This window comes from Salvelinus sp. IW2-2015, linkage group LG27, assembly GCF_002910315.2.
Source record: "Salvelinus sp. IW2-2015 linkage group LG27, ASM291031v2, whole genome shotgun sequence".
Taxonomy (NCBI): domain Eukaryota; kingdom Metazoa; phylum Chordata; class Actinopteri; order Salmoniformes; family Salmonidae; genus Salvelinus; species Salvelinus sp. IW2-2015.
This window is the reverse complement of record NC_036867.1, coordinates 16,798,607-16,821,422: the sequence shown is the minus strand read 5'-3', so window position 1 is coordinate 16,821,422 and position 22,816 is coordinate 16,798,607. Positions and strand designations below refer to the sequence as shown.

Genomic DNA, 22,816 nt, shown 5'->3' with positions numbered 1-22,816 from the left:
AGCGTATTTCTCTCAAATGTGCACAAATTTGTTTATATCCCTATTAGTTAGCATTTCTCCTATGTCAAGATAATCCATTCATCTGACAGGTGTGGCATATCAAGAAGCTGATTAAACAGCATGATCATTATACAGGTGCATCTTGTGCTTAGGACAATAAAAGGCCACTCTAAAATGTGCAGTTTTGTCACACAACACAATGTCACGGATCTCTCAAGTTTGGGGGAGGGGGGTGCAATTGGCATGCTGACTGCAGGAATATCCACCAGAGCTGTTGCCATAGAATTTAATGTTCATTTGTTCACCATTAACCGCCTCCAACCTCGTTTTTGAGAATTTTGCAATACGTTCAACCGGCCTCACAACCACAGACCACGTGGAACCACGATAGCCCAGGACCTCCACATCCGGCTTCTTCACCTGCGGGATCGTCTGAGACCAGACACCCTGAAGAAACTGTGGGTTTGCACAACCAAAGAATTTCTGCACAAACTGTCAGAAACCGTCTCAGGGAAGCTCATCAGAGTGCTCGTCGTCCTCACCAGGGTCTTGACCTGACTGCAATTCAGTGTCGTATCCGAATTCAGTGGGCAAATGCTCACCTTCGATGGCCACTGGCACGCTGGAGAAGTGTGCTCTTCATGGATGAATCCCGGTTTCAACAGTACCGGGTGGATGGCAGATGTCGTGTATGGCGTTGTGTGGGTGAACGGTTTGCTGATGTCAACATTGTGAACAGAGAGCCCCATGGTGGCGGTGGGGTTATGTTACGGGCAGCCATAAGCTAAGGACAATGAACACAATTGCATTTTATCGATGGCAATTTGAATGCACGGTGATACCGTGATGAGATCCTGAGGCCCATTGTTTTGACATTCATCCGCCGTCCCCACCTCATGTTTCAGCATGATAATGCACGGCCCCATGTCACAAGGATCTGTACACAATTCCTGGAAGCTGAAAATGTCCCAATTCTACCATGGCCTGCATGCTCACCAGACTTGTCACCCATTGAGCAAGTTTAGGATGCTCTGGATCGATGTGTACAACAGCAGGTTCCAGTTCCTGACAATATCCAGCAACTTCACACAGCCTTTGAAGATGAGTGGGACAATATTCCACAGGCTACAATAAACAGCCTGATCAACTTTATAAAAAAAAAAAATATTATTTAACCTTTATTTAACTAGGCAAGTCAGTTATGAACAATTCTTATTTACAATGACGGCCTACCCCGGCCAAACCCTCCTCTAGACCGGAAAACGCTGGGCCAATTGTGCGCCGCCCTATGGGACTCCCGATCACGGCCAGTTGTGATACAGCCCGGGACCGAACCAGGGTCTGTAGTGACGCCTCTAGCACTGAGATGCAGTGCCTTAGAGCGCTGTGCTACTACTGTGCCACTCGGGGGCTAAAGGAGATGTGGTCTATTTATGCGAAGGAGTTGTGTCACGCTGCATGAGGCAAACGGTGGTCACACCAGATACTGACTGGTTTTCTGATCCACGCCTCTACCTTTTTTTAAGGTGTCTGTGATCAACAGATGCATATCTGTATTCCCAGTCATGTGAAATCCATAGATTATGGCCTAATGAATTTATTTAAATTGACGGATTTTCCTTATAGGAACTGTAACTCAGTAAAATCTTTGAAATTGTTGCATGTTGCGTTTATATTTTTGTTCAGTGTAAAAAAAGACACTCCTGGCACCCCTCAATCAAATATTATTGGTGCAGTTTGTAAGAAACAAATCTGTAAACGAAAAACGGACAAGACAACTGTCACAATTCAATAGCACACAATTGAGAGAGTGGCATTAATCATAATTCCAACCTCTTAATTCAAAACTCTTGGTGGATATTGTAGTACGTCATTGGCCTGTTTAGTATGGGTGAGGCACGGTTCACTTGGGGGAAGCAGTTTGGTTCTCCTCCATAGATTAGGAGAGCCATTATTGCCCTGTTGAAGAGGATCCGATGCCATGATGTAAGTAAGAGTTCACCCAACAAGAGAGGATGGCTGTGCTAATGACTAAATTACTGCCCGAGGATGTATAATCATGACTCGGATTTGCCGCCGGAGACCAAATTGAGGCTTAATGCTTGAAGATGCATATTGCATATTATTGATTTATGGCGAGGAGCTCTCATTTTCAACAGAACAAATATGAGACGCTTCCACCAGATGCTCAACCCCTATCAGATTTTTCCCAATGTTCAAGCTTCTGGGCAAAATGTATTTGAGGTGTGTCCAGTACATTCTCACCATACCATTTTAAACTGTACTGAACTGCTGTAAATTATTCATATTTCTTTGCTCCCAAAATATGAGGCCATCATTTTACTAATAAAATAGGACTTATATATTATGTCAGAACCAAGGAACAGCAGAATACCGCTTTACATCCACAAATATCAAGCACACAAATAGCTCAAAGAACATATGCACATACTATGATAACACATGTTGCGCCCCATAAATATACAGCAGGGGTACTCAAGTACTATTTGAGATGTCAGGTCACACAAATTTTCCGGGTGGATAATGTAATTTATCGGCGTAGTAACAAACCCCCACCTCGCAACCCATGAGACCCCAAACTGTTCACACCCCACTTGCTGGCGGAGAGACAATGTTGCAGCAAATCTACATATTTTGCATCGGACAGAGATTTTTAAAACATTTTTTTAAAGCTAATTCCCTTCAATTCTATGCATTCTTCCATGTCTTATGTTTGTTTATATGATACCAGGGGTCGAAACCCGACCGAGTAAACGTTTTTTTGGGGGGGGACCTGCGTTCCGTATTGACCCCGTTCTGGGTCCGGATCCGGTCCGCGGTCCGCCAGTTGAGTATGGAGAATATACAGTATGTTGTGCCCCTTAAAATGTGTGTGCTTAGCATGAGAAACATGAGCTTAGATGCATCTTCAGGTTGATCCCTGATAATCTAACACTACTGCCTTTCTCTCCCACTCCGGGCTAAAGATGTCATAGGCCTCTCTCAACGTTTGGTGAAATCCTCCAAATCCAGCCTCAACGAGTTTTACCACACACTCATTGCATATTAATTAAGTCAGAATGTTACATAGCAGTCTCATTAACCCATGCTGTGTGTCTGACAACACTATAGGAGAGGCTACAGCTATGGAAGGATAGCGAAAACGCACCGTGTAAAATCCGAGGCTACGTTCCAAATGGCACCCTATTCCCTTTATAGGGCTCTGGTCAAAAGTAGTGCACTTTATAGGGAATAGGGTGCCATTTGGGACACATTCTGAGACTCTTTGACCAGCAGTGTCATCTCAACTGAAATGACCATGAACATACTATTGGCTCCCTCAATCTACATTTCTGTATGTGTGGTGAGAAAGAGGAGAGATACAAATCCAGGATAACACTCAGATTGTCATTTTCGAGATCCCTGATCAGAACGTCCACTCCAAGAAATCATCTAAGGAATTGACTGTATTGATCTTTGGACTAGGACAAATCCTCACATATCCACAGTACTGCATTTCAGGAATGTGATTAAAAGAAACAGCTAAAATGGCATCGTTTTTTGTAATTACAGCATTTATAATTATTTCATGATAGATCATACATTGAGTATATGCTCACATACAGATAAATCTGCTTTCTACTGTTGTTGAATTTCACTATTACGGTGTTAGGCAGGCTATCTTAATATGGACACCCTTCACTATAGGAATTTCTTAGTTGACTGAGGAAACCTTGCTTGCAGGATGATTAAGTGTTGAATGGACTAAGACTCAAGGTCTAAATCATTTCCGTTTATGCCATGGTGTTTTTGTTATTGACACTGACCGTAAATCGTGGCCTACACAAAGAGTGGGCAGAGGTCCACCATTGATCTTCTCTGGTTTCCCCAGTCTAGAATGGCAGCTTTCCTACAGCTAGTTCCAATGACCAATTATTTGCTGCTAACTGAATGGTGTTTGTTCCGTGGGGGTGCTGGTGGATCGGATTCAACAGGATATTAAAAGGTATGGAAACACTATCAGTATATGATCTGATGGGATCGACAGCATAAGAAACTGCTACTTGCTTGAAAGTCATGCTGCTAAGGCCGGGATTCAATCCGATCAGCGGTAGATCCGCTTAAAAGAGCAGTGGACATTTAAAGGTCATTTCCGATTGAGACAATATTTGCAGCGTTTACCATGAATAACCTTGGGTAGTGTAATTTTCTTATTTGAATGATGAGAATAATGTTGGAAATGACATCAGTTTGAACAGGTACAGAGGAAGGTTCCTGTGTTTAACAACGATTATGCACCGGTGTTCCACTTGGCTGAGGCAGAGAACAGAGTAGCGGGGAGTTTATCTCGCCTGTAAAAACAACACGATCTGACCAAATCAATTTTTCTCACCTTTACATCAGTGGCCCAGTGGAAAAGGCATCAATCAGCCTGTCGATTGTGGGTTCAAATCCCACCTGGGTTGATTAGAATCGGCTTGTTTTTCAATGAGTATACCATTAATCAATGGCAAATTACTGTCGAGTACTTTGGTTCCAACTCCCAATTTATAATTGCACAGATCACTATCCCCATCCTCGCCGTAACATGGCTTGCTCACACCAAATTTAAATGCATGTGGCTAGCGTTCATTACTGTCAATAGTGAATTCCAAATTGCCTAAGTGGCCCAGAGGATCACAATAATAAGGGAAATGTTTTACTATCACATAGGTACTAGAGAACTGACATTGGAAGCCCTTTTCCAGATCATGACTACACCACCACCCCTGTACTTCACAAAATACACATTCGTACATTGTCTTTTCTAAGCAAATGAAGCACACGTCAAACTGCTGTAAATCAAAACTTTACTACCCTAAATAAGAAAACACGTTCATAGTATTCCAACGACTCAAAATGATTTAGACCATCAGTGTCGTGTGCGAGTCAGGACTGTGGGATGTAGGCAGAGGTGTCCTCCAGGCCTGAGCAGTCGTTCTCCAGGTACTCAAGGATCACGTTTCCCCCGTTGTAGAGGGGCGAGTCTGGGTGAGCCAGCATGGAGAGAAGGGTGTCGTCCATCTTGAGAGCTTCGCCCGTCTGGGGGTGGCACAGCCGCAGCTTCTACGCGCCAACAACAACGCCACAGGGGGAGGACAAAGTAGGTTTTTAGTAAGAGGTATCTTAGAGACAAGACAGACCAACAGGAAAGTTTGCCATGCGCAGTAGATCACCTGCTGGGTGTCGACAAATGGTGGCGATTCAACATTAAGAATGGAATGGAAACAAACAGAAAATGGTGGCCGATGTTCTGTGGTCAGTGGCGATAGGATGGATAGCCATTGCTATCCATCCTATCATTGGATAACCAATGTTCGTGTTGGTATGTTTCGTCTCTAATATTTGCATAATGACAATGTAGAATAGGTTTTTCTGCTTGGAGACAGCTCGTGATAGTTTTCGGTTACCTTTCTGTTAATACATTGTTCTAAGATGTTTCAAAAAGAGAGGTTTCTAAAATGTGTTCGATGACAGCGGTACAATAGGTTGATTGGAACCTGCTGCTCGAGGCTGTTTTCTGTTACCTTAGCCGTTAGTACGTTGTTGCTGTTCTTGAGGCTGGCCAGTGAGGCGGCGTAGTCCACTACTTTCCCCACACTCCACTTGGAACAGAAAAACATAGGCAGGCTGGAGGCTTTTCCCTCTTTGGGAAGGAAGACATTGAAATAGGTCCTCTCTGTCTGGAAAGCAAAAGAGATGTGGACTTGTACATCAAATAAAATGCAAAAGCACATAAGACACTGATTCTTTATAGAATGATGACAAGTAGATGCTGTTTACAGCAGGGTTCCCAACCTTTTCACCGTGCACCCCATGTTTAGTATCACTCCCTTATTATTGTTTTGTATTGTTTATTGACATAGCCTATATTAAACCAGCTTGAATGTTTAATGAGTTAGTATAGTTTAACAAGACTCATGGCATCTTTTGGATAGGCTATTTAATAAAAATAATAATAATAGATAAGGAAAATGCATTCTAAACCCGATTTCCCCGCTACTAAATATGTTTAATAGGCCAATGTTTTCAATTTAATTATACACATATTTCTCTTTTACAGAAAGTGAATAGATCAATTGATAGCGACAGAGTCACATTGTATAAGATGACTTCCAAGCAAGTTTCTTTGACTCCTCAACTTTAAAAAGGTCATAGCTCAGCTTCTGAATATCAGAGACAAACCAAAGATATTCCCATCAGAGGTGACTCTTCCTCGGGTGTAAACCTTCCTTGACTTGAGGGGGGAATATTTGTTTATTATATGCGATTGTTTAAAAACAATGCATAAATCTGCAACGCTTTAGGCTAGATACAAGCGGTAAAATGCCAGCGGAAGAGTCGACTGCTGGGAATATCTTTGGTTTGTCTCTATGATATTCAGCAGAGGTAAGACCTTCGAAAGTTGAGGAGTCAAAGAAATTAGAGGGTGTAATTTAGAGGGTGTAATTTATTTGACTCCTCAATTTTAGAAGGCCTTAACTCAGCTTCTGAATATCATAGAGACAAACCAAAGATATTCCCATCAGAGATAACTCTTCCTCAAATCAAATCAAATGTATTTATATAGCCCATCAGCTGATATCTCAAAGTGCTGTACAGAAACCCAGCCTAAAACCACAAACAGCAAGCAATGCAGGTGTAGAAGCACGGTGGCTAGGAAAAACTCCCTAGAAAGGCCGAAACCTAGGAAGAAACCTAGAGAGGAACCAGGCTATGAGGGGTGGCCAGTCTTCTTCTGGCTGTGCCAGGTGGAGATAATAACAGAACATGGCCAAGATGTTCAAATGTTCATAAATGACCAGCATGGTCAAATAATAATAATAATCACAGTAGTTGTCGGGGGTGGAACAGGTCAGCACCTCAGTACTAAATGTCAGTTGGCTTTTCATAGCCGATCCTCTGGCATTCTACCGCTTGTCTCTAGCCTAAAGCATCGCAGAGACTTATGCATCGTTTTAGATTGGTATGAACAATTGCAAACAAATATACAGTATATACACTACCGGTCAAAAGTTCTAGAACACCTACTCATTCAAGGGTTTTGCTTTATTTTTACTATTCTCTACATTGTAGAATAATAGTAAAGACATCAAAACTATGAAATAACATATGGAATTATGTAGTAACTAAAGTGTTTTATATGAGATTCTTCAAATAGCCACCCTTCTTCAAATAGCCACCCTGCCTTGATGACAGCTTGGCATTCTCCAAACCAGCTTCGCCGGGAATGCTTTTCCAACAATCTTGAAGGATTCCCACATATGCTGAGCACTTGTTGACTGCTTTTCCTTCACTCTGTGGTCCGACTCATCCCAAACCATCACAATTTGGTTGAGGTCGGAGTATTGTGGAGGCCAGGTCATCTGATGCAGCACTCCATCACTCTCCTTCTTGGTAAAATAGCCCTTACACAGCTTGGAGGTGTGTTGGGTCATTGTCCTGTTGAAAAACAAATGAAAGTCCCACTAAGCCCAAACCAGATGGAGTGGCGTATCGCTTCAGAATGCTGTGGTAGCCATGCTGGTTAAGTGTTAAGGCTGGTTAAGTGTGCCTCAAATTCTAAATAAATCACAGACAGTGTCACCAGCAAAGCACCCCCACACCAACACCTCATCCGTGCTTTACGGAGGGAAATACACATGCGGAGATCATCCGTTCACCCACACCGCATCTCACAAAGACACAGCGGTTGGAACCAAAAATCTCAAATCTGGACTCCAGACCAAAGGACACATTTCCACCGGTCTAATGTCCATTGCTTGTTTTTATTGGCCCAAGCAAGTCTCTTCTTATTATTGGTGTCCTTTAGTAGTGGTTTCTTTGCAGCAATCGACCATGAAGGCCTGATTCACACAGTCTCCTCTGAACAGTTGATGAGATGTGTCTGTTACTTGAACTCTGAAGCATTTACTTGCACTGCATTTTCTGAGGCTGGTAACTAATGAACGTATCCTCTGCAGCAGAGGTAACTCTGGGTCTGCTATTCCTGTGGCGGTCCTCATGAGAGCCTGTTTCATCATAGCGCTTGATGGTTTTTGCGACTGCACTTGAAGAAACGTAAGGTTCTTGAAATGTTCCGTATTGACTGACCTTAATGTCTTAAAGTAATGGACTATCATTTCTCTTTGCTTATATGAGCTGTTCTTGTCATAATATGGACTTGGTCTTATACCAAATAGAGCTATCTTCTGTATATCCCCTCATCTTGTCACAACACAACTGATTGGCTCAAACGCATTAAGGAAAGAAATTCCACAAATTTACTTAAGGCACACCTGTTAATTGAAATGCATTCCAGGTGACTACCTCATGAAGCTGGTTGATGGAATGTCAAGAGTGTGCAAAGCTGTCATCAAGGCAAAGGGTGGCTATTTGAAGAATCTCAAATATAAAATATATTTTGATTTGTTTAACACTTTTTTGGTAACTACATGATTCCATAAGTGTCATTTCATAGTTGATGTCTTCACTATTATTCTACAATGTAGAAAACAGTAAAAAATAAAGAAAAACCCTTGAATGAGTAGATGTTCTAAAACTTTTGACCGGCTCTCCATCGCTCTTAATTCCAGACTGGTAATACCTGTGGCAGTCCCTTGTCTCCTGCAGCATGAAGCTTTAGTTTCATCAAAGCCACCTTGGCTGCTGTTGCAGCATTCTTTACTCCCTTGCGACCTTTCCTCGGAGGCAAAGCCTTCTTGGACTCTGTTCAGTCAAGAGGGTAGAACCCAACATTTTGGTGAACACTGCCCTCATGTGGACAGGCTAAAGAATAGCAGGGATAAGCATATCCTGTATGGCCATGAATGTCATACATACATACACTATATATTCCCTATATAGTTCACTACTTTTGACCACAGCCCTGTGGAAATAGGTAATAGGGTACCATTTGGGATATAACTCCAATGAACCCAGTGAAAGTAATTTTTGGGGTTTGTGATGAAAAGTTGTGACTGTGACTAACCTACAATCTTCTGCACGAGCGCTTGCGTGGCAGCCATGCGAGGCTTGGGTGTTTCCAGTTTATCACACTTGTGGTCATCTTGGTGACGGTGGCTGGAGAATAAAGAAAATGGGGGTATGAGAGGAGCTTTTAACACACCCATCATGTCTTTCCACTGCAGGCGGTCCACAGCTAGATCTCAAAGAAATATATTTTCTTACATTACATTTTTTTAAAGGAATATTTCGAACAACATATTAACCTAATTTTGGCCAAGGGATCCATGGAATAACTTTCGAGGGTGTAATAAAATACAATGTAATATTATTAATCTAAAATGTATGTTATTAATCCTGGGAAACATGGGCCTGGGAGGCTCACAGGGATATTGGTATCCACAGTGCTCCACCAATTATCCATTTGTCAATTTATAATACTTCTTGTATTCCCAGAAAATGTAAAAAATCAAATACATAAATGCACTGTAATTTAAAATGTGCGTCAGCATGCTTCCGTTCGGGTAAGTCCATCTTGAGACCCTGTAGCCAGTACACACTTCCTCAAAATAGAATGAGGAAGGAAACCGCTCAGGGATTTTAACCATGACGCCAATGATGACTAAAACAGTTACAGAGTTTAATGGCTGTGATGGGTGAATACAAGGTTGTGGATCCATCCTCAGTTTTCACTCCACAATACTAACCTAAATGACAGTGAAAAAAGGGACAGCTGTACAGAATACAAATATTCCAAAACATGCATCCTGTTTGCAATAAAGTAAAACTGCAAAAAATGTGGCAAAGAAATTAACTTTATGTCCTAACACATCACTGTGTACCACTCTTCATATTTCTAAGCATGGCGGTGGCTGCATCATGTTATGGGTATGCTTGTCATCGTCAAGGACTAGGACGTTTTTTAAGGATAAAAACAAACTGAATAGAGCTAAGCATAGGCAAAATCCTAGAGGAAAACCTGGTTCAGTCTGCTTTCCAACAGACATTGGGAGAACAAATTTAACTTTCAGCAGGACAATAACCTAAAACACAAGGCCAAATATACAATGGAGTTACATACCAAGACGACATTGAATGTTCCCGACTGGCCTAGTTACAGGTTTGACTTAAATCAGCTTGAAAATCTATGGTAAGACTTGAAAATGGCAATCGAGACATGAACAACCAACTTCACAGAGCTTGAAGAATTGTTTTAAGAATAATGCGCAATTTTGTCAAATCCAGGTGAGTAAAGCTCTTAAAGACTTACCAGAAAGACTATCAGCTGTAATCACTGCGAAAGGGGATTCAATGTATTGACTCAGGGGTGTGAATACCTATGTATATGGATATTTCTATATTCAATAAATGTACAAAAATATCTAAAAACATGTTTTCACATTGTCATTATGGGGTATTGTGTGTAGATGGGTGTGAAAAAAAAGCTATTTAATCAATTTGGAATTCAGGCTGTAACAATAAAATGTGGAATAAGTAAAGGGGTATAAATACTTTCTAAATGCACTGTATGATCACTCAAGAAATCTGTCATTAACAGACATTTTTGCCAAGGAGATTTTAGTCGCGTAATTTTACATCTACCTAAAATGTTTGGTGCAGTATTTCTCAAGTGAAAAATGTGCATGTCTCGTTGAATGACAACACTTCATTGAAGAATCCCTATTGTTGACCAATCACCTACAAAGGGACGTAGACTTCAGCTTGCCTCAATAAAAAAAATTGTGCGCATGAACAGGCGAAGGTCACAAAATATCATCATACTATACACTGTTTATACAAAAGTATGTGGACACCCCATCAAATGAGTGGATTTGGCTATTTTTTTTTAAATTTAATCTGTATTTAACTAGGCAAGTCAGTTAAGAACAAATTCTTATTTACAATGAAGGCCTAGTTCAGGGGCAGTACGACAGATTTTTACCTTGTCAGCTCGATCTAGCAACCTTTTGGTTACTGGCCCAACGCTCTAACCACTAGACCGCCCCCATTTCAGCCCCACCTGTTGCTGACAGGTGTATAAAATCGAGCACACAGCCATGCAATCTCTATAGACAGACATTGGCAGTAGAATGGCCTTAATGAAGAGCTCAGTGACTTTGAACGTGGCACCATCATAGGATGCCACCTTTCTAACAAGTCAGTTCGTCACATTTCTGCCCTGCTAGAGCTGCCTCGGTCACCTGAAAGTACTGTTATTGTGAAGTGGAAAAGTCTAGGAGCAACAACGGGTCAGCCGCGATGTGGTAGGCCACACAAGCTCACAGAACAGGACAGCCGAGTGCTGAAGTGCGTAAAAATGTCTGTTCTCGGTTGCAACACTCACTACAGTTTCAAACTGCCTCTGGAAGCAATGTCGGCACAATAACTGTTAGTCAGGAGTTTCATGAAATGGGTTTCATCGGCCGAGCAGCCGCACACAACCCTAAGATCACCATGCGCAATGCCAAGCGTCGGCTGGAGGTGTAAAGTTCGCCACCATTGGACTCTGGAGCAGTGGAAACGTGTTCTCTGGAGTAATGAATCACACTTCACCATCTGGCAGTCCGACAGACGAATCTGGGTAAGCAACAACAGTGTAAATAGATATAGAATAAAAATACTTAATGACCGGGTTGCGTCTCTGGCAACCTAACCGCTAGAATGAACAACCTGCCGGCTTGGCTCGCAACCATAGATGTGTCGGGGCAAGACCTATATTTTTGTTGAGGGATGAAATAGTAACCTATGAATACAATTATTAAAATTAAAGTTTTTTACATTTAATTTAATTAGAATGGCCCTAGCCCTCACTCTCCGATCCAACAGGTCCCAGACGTGCTCAATGGGATTGAGATCCGGACTCTTCGCTGGCCATGGCAGAACACTGACATTCCTGTCTTGCAGGAAATCACGCACAAAACGAGCAGTATGGCTGGTGGCATTGTCATGCTGGAGGGTCATGTCAGGATGAGCATGCAGGAAGGGTACCACATGAGGGAGGAGGATGTCTTCCCTGTAACACACAGCGTTGAGATTGCCTGCAACATCAGTGCCTGACCTCACTAATGCTCTTGCTGCTGAATGGAAGCAAGTCCCCACAGCAAATTTCCAACATCTAGTGGAAAGCCATCCCAGAAGAGTGGAGGCTGTTATAGCAGCAAAGGGGGACCAACTCCATATTAATGCGCATGATTTTAGAATGAGATGTTCTATGAGCAGGTGTCCACATACTTTGATAATGTAGTGTGTGCACAAACTGTTCCAAACTGTTTTGGATGGGATGTATTGCTGTCTCTACCTTCGTGCCGTTTGTGCTGTTGTCTGTGCCCAATAATGTTTGTACCATGTTTTGTGCTGCTACCATGTGTTACTACCATGTTGTTGTCATGTTGCTACCATGCTGTGTTGTCATGTGTTGCTGCCTTGCTATGTTGTTGTCTTAGGTCTCTCTTTATGTAGTGTCGTGATGTGTGTTTTGTCCTATATTTATAATTTAAAAAATATATAATCCCAGTCCCCACAGGAGGCCTTTTGCCTTTTGGTAGGCCGTCATTGTAAATAAGAATTTGTTCTTAACTGACTTGCCTAGTTAAATAATGGTTAAATAAAAAAATAATACAGAAATAAATGGGAAGCATGCGGATGCCTTTAGTTTAGCTACATCCATTGTTTTGTATGGAATATCAGGATATACCCATTGATTTGTAAAGAATATAGCTTATAAATGAGTCATGAGCTTAGTTCAACTGTTGTACCCCATCAGAACCCAAAATATAAGCTTGTTCCACTAAATATTTTAAAAAGAACACTGTATAGCCTCAAAACATTGTTAAAACTATAATGTAGATATCATGGACGGTCAGTCCTTGTATCTATAGCTCATTCTATGAATTTGAGAGTGGTTGCATTTCTCCAGGCCCACCCCTCAGGTTTTTACCAATTGCAGGAAATTTGCTTGGAAACTGCAACATTTTCACTCCAATTTTATTTATTTATTTCACCTTTATTTAACCAGTATTTAATTAACTTTATTTAATCAATGCCAAGAGGTGTGCCTTTAAAATGGTCTTTCCCAGGGCCTGAGACACGGTTTGTCCAGCAATGCACTGGCAAAGTCATAGAAATAACATACAAAGAGTTGTACTCTCATTCGAGGTGGTCCCTGATAAATTTGATGTCACAAAAGATGTCCTGGACCCAAAAAGTTTGAGAACCCATGCTCTACTCCTCAAACAACACATCACCTAACACTAGTTACAGTAGATCTGGGCCCGTATTCACAAAGTGTCTCAGAATAGGAGTTCTGATTTAGGATCACCCCTGTACATCCATTTTGAAAAGGCAAAACTGATCGTAGATCAGCACTCCTTCTGAGAAACTTTTTAAATATGGTCCCTGTTCTTGTTGGAGAGACCAGGGCAGACAAAGAGAAAAAACATGACACTTACGCCAAACAGAAATGTTTCTGACAGTGTGGACAAATGACTGGCAACAGTTCTTTCCCTTTGCAGTCTTCAAATGTGCATGGGTATCTTGTACAGCCACCAGATATCTGGACTTCTTTTTTAACGTCCACCTGAGAAAAACATTTTCAATCATGACTGAATTCAAAATCATGAGAAAACTAGTTTGCCATTAAATCTCAACGCTGAATATGCGTCCCATTTGACACCCTATTCCCTATATAGGGCATTACTTTTGGGTCAAAATAGTGGGCTCTGGTCAAAAGTAGGAATTAGGATGCCATTTGGGACGCAAAAAAAATCTTACCACAGGACAAGCGTGCATATCTCGACTTCTGTGTTCAAGGCTGGAAGGAAAGTAAAAAGACTTGTCTAGTAGTCAATCATAAAAACATTTTTTTAGTTTTTATATCACATTCAAACCCAAGAGCCATAGTGACTGAATTTAGTTAAACGCATATACACAAGTCAGGCCATCATATTTATCACCTGGATAAATAAAAGGTTAAACAACAACAAAAATCTGATCTTACCAGAAAACACCTCTGCAGGCATCACAAATGAATGGCAGAAAATCTGGAGGAGAAATTGGGATAGACCGTAGTAAAACGCATTGACAACTTCAACATAATGCCAAAATCAAAGGCTAGCAGCAGTGATTGCAAAAAAGATGGTGGATAATTGAAGATGTCCCACCCAGACACTTTAATACAAAAAAATGTTTTTAGTATGCACCAATGCATTAGCAACTATGTCTGGTCTACTTATTTCGCTGTAACGTTATAAGAACCAGAAGAAAATAGGGAGTGGGATGTCATCTCTTCCTTCTCTGGTGATAGGATTGGCAAGCCACTGCTAACTGGCTAGCTATTGCTAACTGCCCATCTAGCCACTGCTAGTTTTAGCTGCCCTTGCTGACTCATTAAGGATTCCAAAGAGACTACTGGCTAACAAAGCTTTTGTCTTTCTAGCTACTTCTAGAGAGAAATAAGAGCTAAATTAAATTGGCTACACTTACAAATTGACTAAGTATTATTAACTAGCTAGCTAGCAGCTAAATGTTGTCAACAGCTTGCAAGTTAGCCAGCCTTACAGTGATTAGCATAGCCATGTAACTAGCTAACCAGTTAGCAAGTTGGGCAAAACAAACGGTAGCTACAAATACAAAAACACAACATTTAACGTTAAGCAACATAGTTCATTCTTTCGATCACATAATTCTAGTAAAAATGTTTTTTTAATGAAAACCTGTCTGATGGCAGAACTTTATGTTACAATGTTTCCCAATGTCTAGTTCAGCCATGATTCTTCATGCGTCAAACTCAACTTTTCAACTTTGACCACAGATGTAACAATGAGACAGACATTTCACCGGATGTAAAAATGTGAAGCATACCACTCACTACCAAATACGGTGGTGGCTGGCAGTGGGAGAAGATGGAGCGAGGTGGATTTTTGCCGACATTCTGCTAATTTTCTCATCGATTAAACATTTGATCTCAATGTAGTTTTCTGTTTTCAAAACTATAAATCTGTTACGAACAGAGTGGCCAAAGTTTTGTAGAATTCACCCTTTGTCAAAGTTGTTTGTTTGTTTTGGAGTGCAAGGGCGAATTGAGTTAGTGCACACGCGCACTTCACAGAGTAGGCGTTCTCTAACGGAAATGTGCAAATATATGCTAGAACGCGCCAATCGGCTCTCACTAGTTCGTGTTTGGTTCTGTCCAACTCCTTGCTTGTTCTGTCCACTATGACTATGCTCCCATTGGAAACAACAGGCTGTGGTCTATCTTATGTTACTTATAAAAAATCTTTGCTCTGACCCTGCAACGGACTCACGTGACTAAATATAAACCACTCTCTGTCCATGATAAATTGAGACGTTGTACGAACGAGTAATGATACATTTATGAGTGATACATTGTGAAAAGGCCTACATTGTAGGTGAATTATTCCAATGTAAATGTTTAGTTTTTTAAATTATTATTGTGTTGATTATCTTGACATGAAATGATTAGATACATTTCCTAAAGCCTATCCTTTATATGCAATCTTTTCTCATAGGGGCCTAGTTATTTATCTTTGTAAAATTCACGTTTTTTCATAATAGTTAGGGCCTAGTCCATTGTGTCATTCATTATAAAAGCCTATTGTTATTTTTCACGGCCTCGCCACAGGTGTCACATTTCAGGAATCGTCACTCAGGTGTGTGGGACTGGCTAGCTGTTTTTGAATTGAAGCCGTCGTACTTGAATTGCAACCTGCACCTGGCGCGACTTTCTCCAGAGAAGTTGATCTAACGAGCGACATTTGAAAAGTAACTTTAACTGAATACCAAAAAAAGGCCAAAATGAGCAAAATTTCTAAATTGTTCAAGGGAAGCTCAAGTTCGAGCTCTTCTAGCCACTATCCAAGCTCTTCGAAGTCGAAACATGGCCATCGGTCTCGGACAGGACCTACCCCGCAGGAGGCCATTCACAAACTTCGAGAAACAGAGGCGATGCTGGCGAAAAAACAGGACTTCTTAGAAAATAAAATTGAACAAGAAATTATGATAGCAAAGAAGAATGGCCTCAAGAATAAACGTGGTATGTATTTGTCTGATATTGTCACGTCTGCATGATTTGGTTGGTCCATGTTGAATCACCTGAACCGAAATAATCTGTATCAATAGGATACCGCCTTTTCTGGTATAGTATTTTGTCAATACAGGGAACTCCTATAAACAGACACTAGTTTTGTGTCAGTGCTGCTTGCAGCCCAATCTTCTGTCATTAGGCTATCAGTTACTTTCTTTAATGACTCCTATCTAGGTCATACTAATTTGTGTCCTGCTGTACCCCTTCTACCATTGCTTTTTTCTTAACTACTAAAGATGCAAATGGTACTTCTATATGCTATTTAATAATCATCGGAACCATATTTTTGTACCACCAGCGGCCCTCCAGGCACTGAAGAGGAAGAAGCGCTTTGAGCAGCAACTCACCCAGATTGACGGGACCCTCTCCACCATCGAGTTCCAAAGGGAGGCATTGGAGAATGCCAACACCAACACTGAGGTCCTGAAGACCATGGGCTACGCTGCCAAGGCCATCAAGGGGGTCCATCAGAACATGTGAGTGAACAAGGATAATAACCATTCAACACCGGGTATGCGCCGCAAACGGCACCCTATTCCCTATAGTGCACAACTTTGGTCCTTGGTAGCTATCAAACACTGTCCTTTCTCAAGATTTACTTTATTGACAATTATATGCTCCTAATTCTATTTCAACCTGAGTTTAACGTTATATCAGAAAAAAGAGGATCATATTTAACTAGGCCTACTGATGGACCTACTACTATTATATTGTTCCTAAATCTTCTGTTTTCCTCCCAGGGATCTGGATAAAATTGACTCTCTGATGCAGGACATCACTGAGTCGCAGGAAGTGGCCCAGGAGATCTGTGATGCTATCTCCCGACCTTTCGGAGATGCATTTGATGAGGTAACCTATTTACTGCTCACCATTTCTCAAAAAAGACATCTTATTTCATCCTCTTAGCCTATTCACTGTGACCAGTGGAGGATTCATTTATTTAGCTGCTTTATAGGCTACTTAGGTTTTGTGACTTCCTGGTTGCCAAACATGTACAATACTGCATGCATCTCATTCTGATTATCCCGCAGGATGAGCTGTTAGCAGAGCTGGCAGAATTGGAGCTGGAGGAGAGCATGACGAACATGGGCAGAGTGCCCAGTGTGCCCGCCTCCAAACTGCCCACCTCCAAGCTGCCCTCAACTCGACCCAGCCAGCGCACTCGTAAGTATAGGACAAGGGCCTGCAGAATAATAAACTAGTTGAAGTGTATGCTAGTTTTTATAATACAGTCTGTGTTAAACCGACTCCAGGTAACAGTTTTGACCTCCTGCTTTACAGCGTCCAAGAAGAGGGTAGAGGATGATGAAGACATGCAGATGCTGGCAGCTTGGGCTGTGTAACTAACACACACCAGACTCTAAATGTACGAAGGTTAATTTGAATGTTTTTATCTTTTTGTTCTAATAAGTTTCTTAGGGAAGAGCCAATGATCTCTATTCTGTTGGATTGTTTTTATGCGTGTTGTACAAATATGGAAGTGAAGTATTGGAATGTGAGCTCTGACTAGGTGATTTTTATTACTGCTATATTACACTATTTTCTGTCAATGAAGGATACAGTCGCTAGTGAAAGTCTACACACTTCTCTTCACATTTAGCTTCCTTAAAATTAAAGGGATAGTTCACCTATTTTAAAACAGTGCCAGGAAACTAAACCAAAGCATGGATTGCTGTCATACTTTGTCCATAGACCGCTTACTGAGTAAGGAAACCAATAACATTTTAGCATTTGTTGCACAATTCCTATTTAAGTCATGGTACTGATATTCAATATTTTCATATCATCTATACTGAACAAAAAATTCAGACAATCCTGCAGGTGAAGAAGCCAGATGTGGAGGTTCTGGGCTAGTGTGGTAAACTTGTGGTCTGCGGTTGTGAGGCCAGTTGGACCTACTGCCAAATTCTCTAAAATTGTTGGAGGTGGCTTAGGGTAGAGAAATGAACATTCAATTCTCTGGCAACAGCTCTGGTGGGCATTCCTGCCGTCAGCATGCCAATTGCACGCTCCCTCAACTTGATGTCTGTGGCATTGTGTTGTGTGATAACTGCACATTTTAGTGGCCTTTTACTGTCCCCAGCACAAGGTGTACCAGTGTAATGATCATGCTGTTTAATCAGCTTCTTGATGTGCCACACCTGTCAGGTGCATGGATTATCTTTGCAAAGGAAAAATGCTCACTAACAGGGATGTGAACAAATTTGCACACAAAATGTAAATGTTTTTTGTGCGTCGAACATTTCTGGGATCTTTTTATTTCAGCTCATGAAACATGGTACCAACACTTTACATGTTGCATTTTATATTATTGTTCAGTGAATAAGTGATTTTTTGAATCTTAATCAGTTGTAGATACTTTTGTATGATTTGGTCATGGTGTGTAAAAAAAATGCTAATATCGGTATTATGACTTGAATGGGTTTTGTGCCACAAATGCTAAAATGTTTGCATTTGTTAACAGTGCCAAGGAAATAAATATTGCTGTCATACCTGGCCCATAGACTGCTTAGCCTTACAGGGTAAGGAAACCAATGTGCCATTTGGGTGAACTATCCCTTTAAATCTAAAAAGTGAATCAACTGGATATTTTTTTCCCTAACGATCTCCACAACCAACTCCACATTTTCAAAAGTGAAATGTCTTAATTGCTTCAGTATTCTGGTAGACATATCATGTTATGGGAATGCTTGCTACCGGCAGCCTGGGAAGTTTGGCAAGATCAAAAGGAATATGAAAGGAGATAAAAAGTTAGAGGAAACACTGCCACAGGCTTCTGAATATCTAACCCTGGGATAGTTTTATTTTCCAGCGGGAAAATTTCACAAATGTTGATGCCAAGGACTGACTGTAATGGCTTTCCTATAGGTGTTAAGTGTTACTGAATGGTCCGGTCTTAGACCTGAGTTAAATCTGCTTGAAAATCAGTCAAGGTTTGAATATTGCTCTCCATCAATGACTCCCAACCAAATTTACTGAGCTTGAGTAATTTTGACAAAAACAATGGATAAATGTTGCCCTAAGATAAATTACAGCTGTGAATCATTATACATAAGATTCTACCCAATGTTTAACACTGGTATGAAGACATCCACAATCAACACATATTTGTTTAATTTCTATAATTGTGGAGTAGGTTGTGAACATCTAATTTTATCAAATGTATTTAATTTGAAGACAGCGAAATGTGTAGACTTTCAATAGACACTGTACTGTATGTCCCTTATCAGTAGGCTACTTTACTTTGTAAAAGGTGCTGGGTTTGAAAAACAAGTGTTAGTGAATTATAATAAAGAATATGAGTGAAGCACTATGCTATGAATGTTACGGAGTTTTACAGAAATATAATTTTTGTAAATATGAAGGATGTTGAAGATTTTATCAAAATAAAATTACCCCATTTTTTTTGTTATTTTCAGGAAGTTTTATTTTTTACTGCAACTTGCTCCAGTAATGTGACCACTGTCCAATGGGAGTAATTTGGTAATGCAATAGTTGGTCAAATACCTATCAGGGCCCGCACAAGCCACAAACCTCCACTGTACAATAAATTATAATCGAGGAAGGCTGCACTGTCCGCAGGAGGTTCAAAGGGGGCACCATAACACAAGTTTCACGCACACACGTCCTGCTAAAATGTATAGTCCCGCGCCGTATGTCAACCAAGCAGGAAATCCTTCTCCAGCGGATTAATTGCGGAATACAATTTTAGAATAACGAAGCACCGGCATGGAATCAGAGAAACAAGTTCAATCAACAGGTGGGTCTCAAAATATAAACGGTGTCTCAAGTCTATCGATACAACTAATCGAACAAACCTATTAAAAGCCGGTTATCGATAGTTTACGGAATGCTAACAGCTAGGTTAGCCAGTTTAACTCTGACCCGAATGTGACGCGTTTCACTTTATAGTTTACTAATTTGGCTGATGACACATAGCAAGACTCCGATTTCTTTCATAAATAACCACACATGAGATGATCAACTGGCTGGATTTTTTGTTGGTACGGACTAACGAATGAAAGTCAAAGTGATTGCTAGTTGTCCGCTATCCTCATAGACCTCAATGCACATGCGTAGGGCATACTATATGACTTGGTTCTAAACTGGCTTTATTTAATTTTCAATAAGGGATCTGAATTTGATTTTTAAAAAAGTATTATGCACCGCTAACTAACTAAATAATCCATAGCCGCGAGAAGTAGGGGTGCCGAAGATGCTGCTGCACCCCCCTCATCAAAATGAGTGAACTATGCTTAATTACTCTATTAGCGGGAAAAATACTCCTCAGGTGAAATACTCCTCAGGTGTGTGTTAAATAAACTGCTGAAACAGTATTAGCTAAAAAGTCCTTGCTAATGACTTGTGATATGTGTACCCTCAGGAGAGGATGTGCCTGACCCGGAGGAGGAGGAGAAGAGGCTGGCGGCAGCAGCCCGGGAAGCCAACCGGCTATCTGAGCTGCGGCTGGTGCTGTTGGGCTGGAGGTGGCCTGGGAAGAGCCTCACAGGCAACACCATCCTGGGCCGCGAGGAGTTCCGCCTAGAACGGGCAGCCGAGTTCTGTGTCAAGCGTCAGACTGAGGTGGAGGGGCGCCAGGTGACAGTGATAGACACGCCGGGCTGGTTCTCAGCCCAGACAACGCCTCCCCTCTACCAGCAGGAGATGGTACGGGGCGCCTCTATGTGTGGTCCCCCTGGCCCCCACGCCTTCCTGCTTGTCATCCCCGTGGGCATGTTTACCGAGGTGGATCGGAGCCGCATCGAGGAGCACCTGGCCCTGTTTGGGGAGCACGTGTGGAGGCATACTATTCTAGTGTTCACTTGGGCTGAGGTACTGAGGAACATGTCCATTGAGAGACACATCAAGCGGGAGGGGAAGGATCTGCAGTGGGTGTTGGAAAAGTGCAAGAGGAGGTACTTTGTCATCAATAACTGCATATTTGGGGAGCACCCCCAACTGAGGCGGCTCATGGAGAAGATAGAGAAGGTGGTGGCGGAGGAGGGCATCTATAGCCCAGAGGAGGTGGAGGAGAAGAAACATCTGGACCAAAACCAGAACCAAAACCAGAACCGGGAGCTTGGGGCAAGGCCCAAAGTGAACTCTGCTGTAGGATTGGCCAAACTGGACGTGGACCCGCCCCACAGTGAGTGACAGCTTTACTGACAACTCAGACATAGTCTGGTACCAGGAAACAGCAGTCTCATAGGCTAAACCTCAGACTGGGTGAAATGTATAATCTTTGCTCTTCACTCCAAAACATTTGAACTTGCATTACAGTTGTATTATTCCACTTACGGTAACTGTATTTGAATTACTCATGTAGTAGTCATGTACCATGTAGTGTGGAATTAGTCTCACTACCTCTCCCCTCAACCCTTTTTAACATTTCTTCCTTAATTTTTTTCTATGCTAACCATAACTCTTCTCTCAATCCATTAGGATTGTCCAGGACAGGGCAATATTCCTCTCCAGTAATATCAATATTGCCATTAACTAGCCTAGATAGTTTCACATAGACATGACAATGACGGTTCCTTCCAATTATATTACATCTGTTATGTGTCCATTTTCAGATTCAGTGGATGGACTGACTGACTAAAGGAGAGATGGTGAGCCACCACAGTACCGATTTTAAGAGCTGCTGGATCTACATCCATACATCACCCGTAACCTCAAGGCCTGTATTCACACATTGTCTCAGTGTTGATCTAGAATCAGTTTGCCTTTGAGATCATAATGAATGAGACCGGTGAGGGGCGACCTAATCCTAGCACTCGTACTCTGAGACAATTTATGAATACAGACCCAGATTATTTTAGAGTTTTAAGATAATAAAAATATTTATATCAGTGTGAGCGATATTATCTGTAACTGGATGTAGGCTAACATTATGCTGTTTGAGACTGTTACCTCCCACCAATGACAGCTCTGATGAAATGTATCTATTTGGGGATTAGATTTTTACTGATTTGGTTTGCACATGAAATTTTTAAAGAAATATGACCAAGAACAAGAAAAAAATCACAGACATTCATACAGGACGATGAAAGAAACCCTAAATGACCAATCTGTACTAGTATTTTTTTTATTTTACCTTTATTTAACTAGACATGTCAGTTAAGAAGAAATTCTTATTTTCAATGACAGCCTAGGAACAGTGGGTTAACTGCCTTGTTCAGGGGCAGAACGACAGATTTTTACCTTGTCAGCTCGGGGATTCGCTCTTGCAACCTTTTGGTTACAAGTCCAACGCTCTAACCACTAGGCTACCTGCTACCTGCCTAGTGGTTAGAGCGAGGGCCTAGTATCGGCTACCTGCCTAGTGGTTAGAGCTAGGGTAGATAGAGGGCCTACCCTTTGCTCCATGAAGGGAGGATAATGGGAAAACTACAGTACGAGACAAGTCTCTCTGAGGCTGGGACCGAGACAGGGAAGTCCCTATGATACTTCTTAACCAAGTATTTACAGTACATACTAGAAAGCAGGGCTCTACAGAGCAACCATTTCACTCTCATATGCGTCTGAAAATAGATGTGTGTTGATCAAGTATGAACACATGTGCGACTTGTGATTTATGGCCCCAGAAAATATTTTCTGTAGACATTTTCAAAGAATTTGTTTGTGTGATTAGCTACCTCTATGAAACAAAACAAAGAACTACGAAATCCATATAGCTATCCCACCTCGAGCAGCAACAGTGCCTGGGGAGGCTGTGCGCACTGAGGG

The 22,816-nt window shown here is 41.5% G+C and overlaps 3 protein-coding genes across 4 annotated transcripts; 2 read left to right on the top strand and 1 right to left on the bottom strand.

Moving 5' to 3' along the window:
• Positions 1-4,833: 4,833 nt before the first annotated feature.
• zfand1 (zinc finger, AN1-type domain 1) lies at positions 4,834-14,802 on the bottom strand. Of its 2 annotated transcripts, none has more exons than XM_023973133.2 (8): positions 14,697-14,802; positions 13,982-14,024; positions 13,756-13,795; positions 13,434-13,561; positions 9,011-9,102; positions 8,627-8,748; positions 5,568-5,723; positions 4,834-5,106 (listed from the first exon to the last, which is right to left on the bottom strand). In XM_023973133.2, exons 1-8 carry the CDS (start codon positions 14,749-14,751, stop codon positions 4,930-4,932), a joined length of 813 nt encoding a protein of 270 aa, XP_023828901.1. In that variant the 5' UTR covers positions 14,752-14,802; the 3' UTR covers positions 4,834-4,929. The 2 variants fall into 2 exon arrangements, with proteins under 2 accessions (XP_023828901.1, XP_023828902.1); XM_023973134.2 differs by having other exon boundaries at positions 4,834-5,103.
• Positions 14,803-15,369: 567 nt separating this feature from the next.
• Positions 15,370-19,499, top strand: chmp4c (charged multivesicular body protein 4C). The gene is made up of 6 exons (XM_023972925.2): positions 15,370-15,388; positions 15,626-16,036; positions 16,386-16,563; positions 16,828-16,936; positions 17,119-17,251; positions 17,369-19,499. The coding sequence occupies exons 2-6, from the start codon at positions 15,799-15,801 to the stop codon at positions 17,428-17,430; spliced, it is 720 nt and encodes a 239-aa protein (XP_023828693.1). The 5' UTR covers positions 15,370-15,388; positions 15,626-15,798; the 3' UTR covers positions 17,431-19,499.
• A 164-nt stretch (positions 19,500-19,663) lies between these two features.
• Positions 19,664-22,306, top strand: gimap4 (GTPase IMAP family member 4). Its single transcript, XM_023973454.2, has 3 exons — positions 19,664-19,847; positions 20,472-21,233; positions 21,664-22,306. The coding sequence occupies exons 1-3, from the start codon at positions 19,817-19,819 to the stop codon at positions 21,687-21,689; spliced, it is 819 nt and encodes a 272-aa protein (XP_023829222.1). The 5' UTR covers positions 19,664-19,816; the 3' UTR covers positions 21,690-22,306.
• Positions 22,307-22,816: the final 510 nt, after the last annotated feature.